The sequence below is a fragment of the Blennius ocellaris genome, assembly GCF_963422515.1.
Source record: "Blennius ocellaris genome assembly, chromosome: 6".
NCBI classification, from domain to species: Eukaryota; Metazoa; Chordata; class Actinopteri; order Blenniiformes; family Blenniidae; genus Blennius; species Blennius ocellaris.
This window is the reverse complement of record NC_137655.1, coordinates 24029659-24041034: the sequence shown is the minus strand read 5'-3', so window position 1 is coordinate 24041034 and position 11376 is coordinate 24029659. Positions and strand designations below refer to the sequence as shown.

At 40.9% G+C, this 11376-nt stretch overlaps 1 protein-coding gene across 1 annotated transcript; it reads right to left on the bottom strand.

The window, feature by feature from the left end:
• Nucleotides 1-3826: 3826 nt before the first annotated feature.
• On the bottom strand, nucleotides 3827-4944 carry LOC308131733 (trace amine-associated receptor 13c-like; the record flags this gene model as incomplete). The annotated part of the gene is made up of 2 exons (XM_080498564.1): nucleotides 3827-4643; nucleotides 4772-4944. 2 exons carry the CDS (start codon nucleotides 4942-4944, stop codon nucleotides 3827-3829), a joined length of 990 nt encoding a protein of 329 aa, XP_080354690.1.
• Nucleotides 4945-11376: the final 6432 nt, after the last annotated feature.

Genomic DNA, 11376 nt, shown 5'->3' with positions numbered 1-11376 from the left:
TTATTCACCCACATGTCTGAGGCCTTCAGGTCAGCCACTTCTGCTTCAGAATCTCTGCGGGAGACATCAGGAATGTATCTCAGGTCGGCTGTGTTCAGTGAACACTCGTTTGGATGGGTGATGAACTTAAAAAGACGAGTGTGCTCACGAAATTCTCCAAAGCGTGCTTTGAACGACTGTTGGAGACTGGATGAGAAGCCAGCTAGCTGGTAGAGACCAACGTTTTGAGTGCGCTCACTTGCTGTGCATGCATCTTTAAATTGTCTCAGTTTTTCAAAATGTAGTAAACAACCTGTTTCAAGATCCATGATAAAGAGCGATAGCTTGTTTTCTACAGCAAACATGGCGTGTTGAAGGGATAACACTGTATTTCCAATGCCTTGCATTTTCACGTTGAGCTGGTTCAGATGTTCAGTCATATCCACAAGATAGTAAAACTTGAGGAGCCACTCGGTTTCGGCTAACTCAGGATGCTTGATGCCTTTCATTTCAAGGAAAGTCCGGATTTCGTTCAGGCAAGCCGCAAAATGGCTGAGCACCTTCCCTCTTGACAACCAACGCAGATTGCGATGCAAACGCAGACCATGATAGTTATTTCCAACTTCATCCAGCAGTGTTTTAAACTGGCGATCATTTAAGGCTCGGGCAACAATAAAGTTGATCACACGAATGACCAGTGACATCACTTCGCCAAGTTGCCCGTCACACATCTGAGCACAAAGTGCCTCCTGGTGTAGAATGCAATGGAAACTTAGGATGGGTCTATTTTCATGTTCACGGAGAAGCGCCACAAATCCTTTGTTTTTCCCCACCATACACGGAGCACCATCAGTACACACTGAGGGAAGTTTATCCATAGGCAGATTTTTTTCATGAGCGAACTCCATGAAAGACTTGAATAAATCTTCACCTCTTGTGGACCCTTTTATTGGCAGAACAGCAAGACTTTCTTCGCCCAGTGTGTCACCAGCAGCATATCTTGCAATCACACTGAACTGCGACAAATGACTTATGTCTGTTGACTCATCCAAAGCCAGGGAAAAGAACAGCGCTGCATTTATGTCCTTCACTTGCGTTTCCTCCACTTGGTTTGCCATCATGATGGTACGATCATGAACAGTTCTTGCCGACAGAGGCATGTCTTGTATCCGGTTGATTATCTTGTCTTTGTTCGGAAGATCATCAAAAAGTTCATTGGCTACATCCAGCATGAACGTTGTAGCATACTCGCCATCTGTGAATGGTTTTCCGTTCCTCACTATTGCTAAAGACCCAGCAAAACTGGTTAAATTATAGTCACCTTGCCGGGTCCATACGTGGAGTTGCTGCTGGCTAGCTTGCACCTAGCCCCTCCACCACCAACATCGCCCTGACCTCCACCCCCACCCAGCCCCATCATCCCACCCCTCCACAACCAACGCCACCCTTACATTCTGGTGAACTGGTGCTAACTCTGGCCCTGGCTCCGAACGAGCGCCTGGTTCTTTCTGGGGGAAAAGCCCCCACAGAACCTCTTTGTGTTTTCCTAAAAAAGAAGAAAAACCATCATAGACCTGAGCGACCAGCTCCTCAGTCTGGAAAAAACAACAACCAGGAGGCTGCAAAGAAGGACGGCTCCTGAATCGTCAACTTGGTCTTCTCCTCCTCAGCCTGCAGAACCAGCAAACCACAGTTAGCAGGAGGTGCTAACAGGAGAAGCCAACAGTTTCCCTCCAGCCTGAACAACAACCAAACTCCTTCTTCGAGATCATCAAGGAAGTGGTAACAACCAACTGGGCAAATACCTGAGATTAGTTAAACCTGATGCTATGCACAGAACTGTTTAACTTTTATGAAGATGTGTTGATTCTATTACAGTAATTGAGTTCTATTGATAATGATATTAGGAGCAGTTATCAACCTGTAAACCAACATTAGCTCTGCCACAGACACAGGGTCTGCATGCTAATCTTTGCTTTACTAACTTGTTAACTCACAATCCTACACATATCACATCAAAGACAACCTCACACCGTAACTGAACACCATCTGACGACTCCTTACGTTTTACAAAACAAGTCGCATTCAAATAAACTCATTCTAGAAATGGTCCTTTAGCAGAGACACACAGGAAGCAGACGCTTAAGACTAGCTTCCATGTTCCATTGTTCTCCAGCACATGGTCGAGACCCAGGACAGACTTCCTGCTCTCTGATAACCTCCATTTGAATGTAGTTTCTTGTGATTCATCTTGTTTTGTAGTTCCATCACACACGTCTCTCACACACGTCTCTCTCTCTCTCTCACACACACACACACGCACACACGCACACACGCACACACGCACACACACACACACACACACACACACACACACACACACACACACACACACACACACACACACACACACACACACACACACACACACACACACACACAGTACAATATGAGCATGTACAAAATAATAAGTGAAGACCGATGAGTAAACAGGGTTGTGCAGTGGAAAGAAAAAGTACATGAAACTTGTGAAATGTTCCAATTTTTTGCACTCATTTCACCTAAATAACGGATCTGTTTTGCATCTAAGTCACATGTATTTAAGCAACAATATTTCACGTTTTTAATACAGAAACACTTGCACATTGTAATATTGCAATAAATTGATTTCACAAGAAATTCACACACACTCCCTCCATCGCTCTCTCTCGCTCTTTCTCTCTCCACACACACACATGCACACACCTACACACACTAAACTGTATATAGGTAGTTAGAATCTGTGTTTTATTTGTTTTCATTGTAAATAATCACATTTTTGGACTCATACTTGCTGTTCTATTAATGTGCTCAAAGGTGAATGAAATGTTGACCTCTTCTGTGTCAAGAACTCCAAAATCCTTCAAGCTTTACTGTTAATTTTGGTAATTGTAATTAATTTAAGTATTAATTCAAATTCCTAATTAACCGTTTAGTATATCTTATCTGATATAACTGAATTGAGAGATGGTACCCCGTGGGTGGACCGCAAAACATAAATGGTACTTTTTGATCCATATGAGATAAGAAATTCATACAATTACAAATACCTTTCTCCTGGCCTTTCTGGCTCAGTCCCTAATAATAATAATAAGAAACATTACAAATACAATAGGGTCCTGGCCTCCAGACCAGGCCTCCTTTGGAGGCTTGGTCCCTAAAAACATCCTTCAAAGCTCAGCGTTAACTCTGAAGTGACCTCTGTAAGAGATCATGCAGCGTTGTAGTACAGGCCTCAGGAGTGAACCATGGATCATGTTATTTATTCCCACCGATGGGCAAGAGATGGCGGTAGAGTGGTTGTCTTCCAATTGGAAGGTTGTAGGTTTGAATCCTATCTCTACCTGCCTGCATGCTGAAGTGTCCTTGGGCAAGACACTTAACCCCAAACTGCTCCTATTGGAGTGACAGTGCATTACATGGCAGCAGTCTCTATGGTGTGTGTGTGAATGGGTTAATGTCATGAATGAGATAAAGGGCTTTGGAGCTTACTCATGCAGCTATAAGGCACGATGTAAGTGAAATCCATTTTACCATTTAAATAAATGTGGTCAAAACATGAGTGACACAACAAAAGAGATCAGTTGACCAAACCATGTCAGATTATGAACACCTCAGTTGCTGGTATTATAAGATGCATTACCAAGTCCTATCCATTTTTATTGAGGAAATGATTTCCACTATCAGATGAAGTGGGCGACACATGCACTCACAAGTTGTTTCCAGTCATTGTCAAATTTAATTTCATGACAGAAAAAAAAGGATTGGTGCATTTGTGAGGTAATGAAAAAAGGTTGCTCTCATCTGTCTACAGTATTTTGGCCTCACGTGATCCCGGCTTCAGGATCTGGAGAGTAACTATGACTCTGACACAGTTTCTGAACCACTGGTAGAAAAAGGCATAAATCAGAGGGTTAAGGCAAGAATTAACATAAAACAAACACATAACAAAAGCAGCAGACGAAGCACTGACCACCGCATCATCACCTTTAAGGGTAACACAGAAATAAGGACAGACACACATTAAAAAGACAATTACAACAACACCCAGAGTCCTGGCTGCTTTCAGCTCAGATTTCTTCACAGTTACTCTGACTGAACCCTGAAGTGTGACATCTTTAATATGAGACCTCATAGCACGGGCCTGAGACATAGCTACCACAAACACTCTCACGTACAGAATCACAATGACTGTCACAGGGCCAATAAAGGAGCACAAAACATCTGCAATCCCAGCATAATAATCTTTGATAACGACACACTCACCAAGACAAGTATTATACCTTGCTGGGTGTTTGATGTTGTCTTTCAACAACAGGCAGTGAAAAAGGGCACAAATCATCCAACACACTGAAACACACACCTTCACCCTGTTCTTGGTAACATTGGTGGCATACAGTAGAGGATAACAAATGGCCACATAGCGGTCGATTGATATGAGCACCATAGTTCCTATTGAAGCAGACGTGAAAATATGGTCAAAAATGAAATATACAGCACACATCAGGTCACCAAGGAACCAGCAGCCGTCTATTAGGATGATCTGAAAAACCATGAGGAGGCCAACGAAGAAATCAGAGACGGCCAGAGAAAGGAGGAGGAGGTTGGTGGGAGTGTGCAGCTTCCTGGAGAAAGAAGAGAGCAACACACTGATCACTGTGTGAAGTAACAAACATCAGTTAGGTAGACAAAAGCATGTCCAGAGTACAGAAACATGATGGTTTTCTTCACATAAGTTGATGAAGTGAAGTACTTGAAGTGAGAGATGGAGACGATGACCAGCAGGTTGAGAACTACAGTGAGCACAGAGATGAAAGACAGGATGAAGTAAATGAGCATGGACACTGAATGAGGACGTATGATCGCCCTGCAGGAGGAGTTGAGTTGTGGAAAGCAGAGTTCAGCTTCCTCAGAGGTTGTTGTCATCATTTCAATGAAAAGAAGCTGCAGAGCCTTGTCACCTTTCTGCCTTACAGTCATGGTCATGTAACTAATTTATTCCTTATTTGTCACATAGCTCCTCCCCTTCTGCAGAGTGACAAGGGATGAGTGAGTACACCACTAACTGTATCTGTATCCATACTTGGAGTGAACCAGAAGTGGGCGTGGTTCAATTGAAAATGGGTGGGGCATAAATTGGTACATTATTTTAAGTCTGAAATTGATATGGATTGATCAGAAGTTGCTTTATTTATTGTTTATTTGAAAACTATTTACAGAACAGCCTCAGAATTGAGATTCAATGTTTTATATGTAAAAACAAAACTATATACAGTATAAAACGCTTAATTTAGAATAGAATAGAACAGAATAGAACTTTATTCCTCCCCAGGGGGAAACACAAACTTGCAACAGCTCAAGGTAAAAAGGTGCAGAAATTATCACATTAAAGAATTAAAATGTGTAAACATATGTAAATATCTCAACAAGAGCAAAAAGAGCACAAAAAAAGAATAAGTAAAAATAAAAAAATAAAACAATCCCGTAAGAAAAGAAATCCTCTAAAAATAGAGTAAAAAGACAGAATTGATATACACACAGTGTAGATAGGTCAAAACTGAGATGTACTCAGTGCAGATGTAAACGGTTGTTAAATATCCTAACAGCTGTTGGGATGAATGACTTACGGTAGCGTTCTGTTTTACACTGCGGGTGTCAGAGCCTGCCGCTGAAGGAGCTGCTGAGCTCCTCCACTGTCAGGTGCAGTGGGTGGAGTGTGTTGTCCATGATGTAATTTGTGACATTTATAATACGTTTATTTTTAATAACAGCCATATACAATAAACATATTAATATAGGCTACTTTGTGTGTTCAGTTATATGTGTGTATGTGTGTAAGTGGTCTGTAAGACTTTATTTTTTAATGATCTGTGTGAATCTGGTGATTCATGTAAACATCCAGTGGTGGCAAACAGGGAAAGAATACATGTCAGCCTTATTCACTGTATTCTTCTCAAAAGCACTGCGTTCAGTACGAGCAAAGTTTTCCAACTGACTTTACACCACCAGCCAAACTAAGAGCAAGCAGACGGTAATAATTTGTTGTTTTTTTTTAAACACACCAAAGTGGAGGTGGTGACCGACGCAACACGAGCCGTTTTCAGCTCTGTCTTGTTAAATGCACCGTGTACATTACGAAACAAGTTCACTAAGTAACTTTAAATATCATACAAACTGAAATAGAGGCGAGCTGAAGTAATACTGAGTACTGAAGAGAGCAACACTCTATCAGAGCAACACATTATGCTTATACGCGTAAAAAAAAGGCATTATCCGGCTCATCCCTAAGAGTGACTCAGAAAAGATGTTGATCCAAATCAGCATATAAAAACACAGAAATAGTCTTGTTGTGCTCTCTATTTCAAAATCATAATTTGTCATGTATTTGTGTTCCTACTTCATACTGGCCTGACACCTCAGTAAAACTACCCATATGTCCAGGACCCTATTGTATTCATAACTAGATTTATGTTTAAGTGTGAATGCTTCAAGCAAACTGTAATGCATTTCTTGTTTAAATAAAGTTGACACATTCACATATGGGATTTTGTTTATAAAGTACTTGATAGCAGTTTTGAGCAGCCCAAAGTGCTATACATAGCTCATCACATTTACCCATTCACACACAGCTGAGATGGGAATCGACCTGCAACTTCCAATTGGGAGAGGACTGCTCTACTAATTGGTTTGAAGAGTTATATGCTAAAGAAAGTTTAACACTTCCCCATCCACTTCAATGTTAAAATAAATTTTGAAAAAGCTGAAAAGATTTTTTTCAACTTTAAAGAAGTTTTTAAAAAGTTTAAAAAGCTGAATGGTTCAAAAGTTGAATGGTTTAAATCGGTTAAGGTTTGAAGGAGTTATATTGTCATGATCCTGCTTTCACTTCTCCCCTCCTGTGTTCCCCTTAGCTCCGCCCCTGTGCACTCCTGCTTCCTCCTCCTGATCACAGCTGTTTGTCATTGTCGTTAGTTAGTCCATGAGCCAGACCCCCCAAATTTGACCCATCGGCACCACTCAAAGGGGCAAATTCTACTATGCATTTTTGTTTTATACTATATCCCTGCTTTGCATTTTTGCATGATAGCCATTTGAGAGCGGCAGCTAAATAGTAAAATTTTACAGTCAAAAGGTAGTACCCTCAGGCCAAAATTTATTGATTGGTTATTGGTATAATTATGGATATCATTCCCTGTACTGGATTAAAAGCAGTCATTTCACATATTGACCTAATGTTGAGCATAGGCCATCTATTTACCACAATTTTCTGCTTCAAGAACAACAAACAGCTTGAAAATATTCCAATTGTTAATGCTTTGGGAGCATTTTAAACATAGCATACAATATTAGTATTCAAGGAAAACTTTATATTTTAATTTTGTCAGTGTTTCCTCTAGCCTGTCTATGTTGTCCCAAGCCAAGGTGGCTTGCACATAAGGCTGGATTTCATCGGGTAGGACAACTACATTTTCATTCTGGGAGGCCATTTTGTGTAAACAAAGTGCTGTTTCAATTTCCTCCACTTGGGAATAAGAGACTCCATGTCCAAGATGATTCATAATTTGCACCAGTTGTACATTGCCTGTCAGTGACTTGACAGCATATGGCAGAAGTATATGTTTGGGTGGCTTCAGTTTTGCATTTGTCACTCCATAGACTATATCTTGACCGATGGAGCTCACAAGGCGCTGAATTCTAAGTGACAGTGTTGAGGAACCTTCTTTCTGACCTCCAAAAAGAATGTACAGAAACAGCTGTAGACAATCTGGAATGTAGGAGGAGATATTCTTCATTTCTGATGGAAGTGGAGGCCATACATCTGTCACCTTGTGCTCTTGGATTTTGCTTCTCAGATGAAGGCCAGCCCTCTGCAACATCACACTGGTGTTGTTCTTGCTTTCTGTCAGCCCTTCAAGCCTGTCTGTTAGAATAGCATTTTCTTTCACTACATCAGACATAGACAGGTTATCAGGGAATACAAGTACTTTTCCCTTATCATCAGAAAGGAAATGAAGACTTTCCCCAAATTCTACAGCCAGCTTTCTTCTGATGTGCTTCTTTGTGGATGCACTAGCCTGTTGGATGCCTTCTTCCTTCATCCATGCAATGAGAAGGTTTGTTAACTCTGTAAGTTTCAAGACCCTGGGTTTACCAAATATATCTTATCTGATGAAAACAAACAATTTATCATATGAAGACATTTCTGCTCTTGCATATTTGGCTTCATATGATGTCTCTTCAGAACCACTTGATAGGAGAGGGTATGAAGTCTTTCTTGTATATTCACGATAACATGATCGGTGATATTGGGCTTCTGCTGCCACTATGTCCCTTGATACTATGGCTAACATCCTGCTATCTTGCTTAGTTGTTGCTGCATCCCTGACGGCTTCATCAGATCTTAGCTCTACACATTGAGTCAATTTTTCCCTACTGTTGCTGTTTTTTAGGTATTTGCTTTCTTTCTGACAAAATATACAAACTGGGTCATACACTCTGGAAGACTCTGACCCTGAAGATGATCTCCTATGAAGAATCCTTTGTCCTTTTTGGACATCCTGTCTGCTGTCATCTTCTTTGTTTCCAGCCTTTATTTTCTCCAATGCTTTTTTCACGGTGAATAGACTCCGACATTTCCGATGATACCAAATTTCTGGAACATCATCCTCTTGAACTGTTTTGGCAATATCAAGGATTGGTTTATGATTCCGAATCTCTGCTGCTTTGAGTAAGGTTTTCCATGATTCACTGCCTTTCAGAGAAGATAAATTGGCATTCACGGCTTCCTCAGAACAATGAATTATGCATGTTGGAATGGTCTTGGCTCGCTTTGAAGGACCAGGCCCATCACCTGTATCAGCACCCCCACAAGCACCACCACCAGTGGCAAAGTCTATTACACCACCACCGTCCATATTACCACCACCTTCTACAGTGCTACACTACTATCTACTCTGGTCTACTTTAAGTAACCTGAAAGAAAAAGAAAAGATCATTATTAGAATCAGTTGCATCACTGTAAAGGTGAACAAACAACAAACATATAGTAATGCCATCCTGATAATCCAGGATTGCTGCATAGAAGTGTGTAACCTAAAAAATTGTAATAAAATGATAAAAACACTGAATTCTGATTTTAGAGTAATAACATAGAAGCAGCAGGTCGATACACAACAGTCTGGCACGAGGTAGCTTCATATTCTTGCAAGTACTGATTAAATAGCACCTATGCTACTGAAAGTAGCATCGAAAAATCCATTAAAGTGGGACATTATGATCACCATTATGACAGACAATGCTGAAAACACATCACAAGTTAAGACTTAAACCAGATTTATTTAAGAACTTGTCACCTTTTAAAAGATAACTTGAGCATTCATGATATCACATTCAACGTCACATTTGCAGATAACATTAAGATTCTATGGACATTATGATTCACGTATTATTCAAAAATACATTTCAAATGTTTTGCAATCAAAAGCAGGCTGATTGTATTTGAGACAGATGCAAAAGTATAATTTCTGCACCAAAATGTTTATAATATCATCCAATCCCATATACTTTCAATGGCATTAAGCTGCAAATAGTAATTGGCTCATACAGGTGAAAAGCTGCCGAAATGGCAAGGCTATCGTGCATTTTTGGCTTTCTAGTGGCATAAGGAACAAAACTATATCGGTGGGATTTTGCCCCTAAAAGTGGTACCGACCAACACTATCTGGCTCATGGACTAAGTGTGTGTATTTAGTTCCCCTCTCTTGCAGCTCCAGTTGCCAGTTCGTCTGAGTTACTACACCATTCGTACCCACTTTTTTTCCCCTCGTGTTGCCTTCGTGTGTTTTCGACCTGCTGCCTGCCCGACTTTGCCTCCTGGATTCTCCCCTCAATCGCCTGCACTGGTTTTGACCTCCTGCCTGCCCGACCTTGCCTCCTGGATTACCTCCTCCATCGCCTGCTCTGGTTTTTGATCTTGGACTGCCTGACTTTGCTTCTGCTGTGTTTTTGAGAATAAAACACTGTTGAACCGCGCTTCTTGTCTGTCGTGCAATTAAGTTCACAAACCCTGACATGTATGCTGAAGAAAGTTTTAAGAATGCATTCACATTAATAAAGATTTGAAAAGCAAAAGTGGGAATGCCATGGCATTCACTTTAACAACAACAATAATGACAATAATAAAGATTTGTAAAACAAGTGTGAATGCCATTGCATTCACACTAATAACTAGTCAATTGGAATGACAAAAAAAAAAAAGAATATCATTTTTAAGATCAATGCTCATTTTATTAGACTTTTGGAATGACATATAATCCTCGGAAGGCATGGTTTATTTCAAAGGTACTTTATAGTAGTAAAGAAAATAATAAAGAAAAGAAAAATGGTAGAAAAGGAAAGAAATGGTAGGGGATACAGAGCTGAAGGTGAAAAAATGCTCTTGTCTGTTTCTAAGATAAGCTTTAAAATGGGTGTAAGAATAAATGTAAAACATTTTTCTATAAGAAATATAAACACAAACAAAACTGCATTTGTCAATGAACCGGAACCGGAACATTCTACACTTGTCGTGGGCCTTCACAATGCTTTGTTTTGATTTAGCAGTCGGATTCCCCTGATCTGCAACAGTTCTCAGTCAGCTGCTAGGGGCCAACCCTAATACCTGATTCTATCCTGGAGACTTGGTTCAGACAGTCAAGGATCGTTTTGGCCCCATGACCTCTCATCATTTGCGCTACCAGATAAAATGGCAAGACTGAGCACCAGCTTTCCTGGGGTAAATGTCGGAGGGAACCAGCTACTAGATGGTCCGATTAGTCTTTTGCCCCTATACCTAGGTAAGATGACTGATTTACACATCAGGACTGCTACAGGCCTACACCAGCGTTTCCTCTTGCTTTGCCCTGCCCAGCCATATTTCACCATCTTTTTGGTCCTAAAACTCCCCGATGGGGCAGGCCAAACAAGCCAGTGGTGTGACTGGCCTTCGCTTTCATTGCACCAAGGAGTTTGTTCCACCTTCTGACTCTTGCATGCATTAGAGTCCTTGGTCCGTGTTTCAAGACGGATCGGGTTGGTAGCCAAAATCACAGTAGAGGCCTTGCAGCTGGTGTTTAGATAAAGCAAAGCAGCCACATTCAGCTGGGGTTGGTCCTGTAACCCTAAAATGATGGGGTCAAAAATGGGCGGATCCATGTCCCTAGCCCCCCCATTAGGCCACCCCCCCAAATATCAGCTCAATTGAACAAACGTTGTTAACATGCCATGCTAATACCTGCTATCTACCTTAAAATCACAGAGGATACTTCCCTGGTATCACTGACCTGGAATCTGGTCTTATCTCACATGCTAATATGCTAA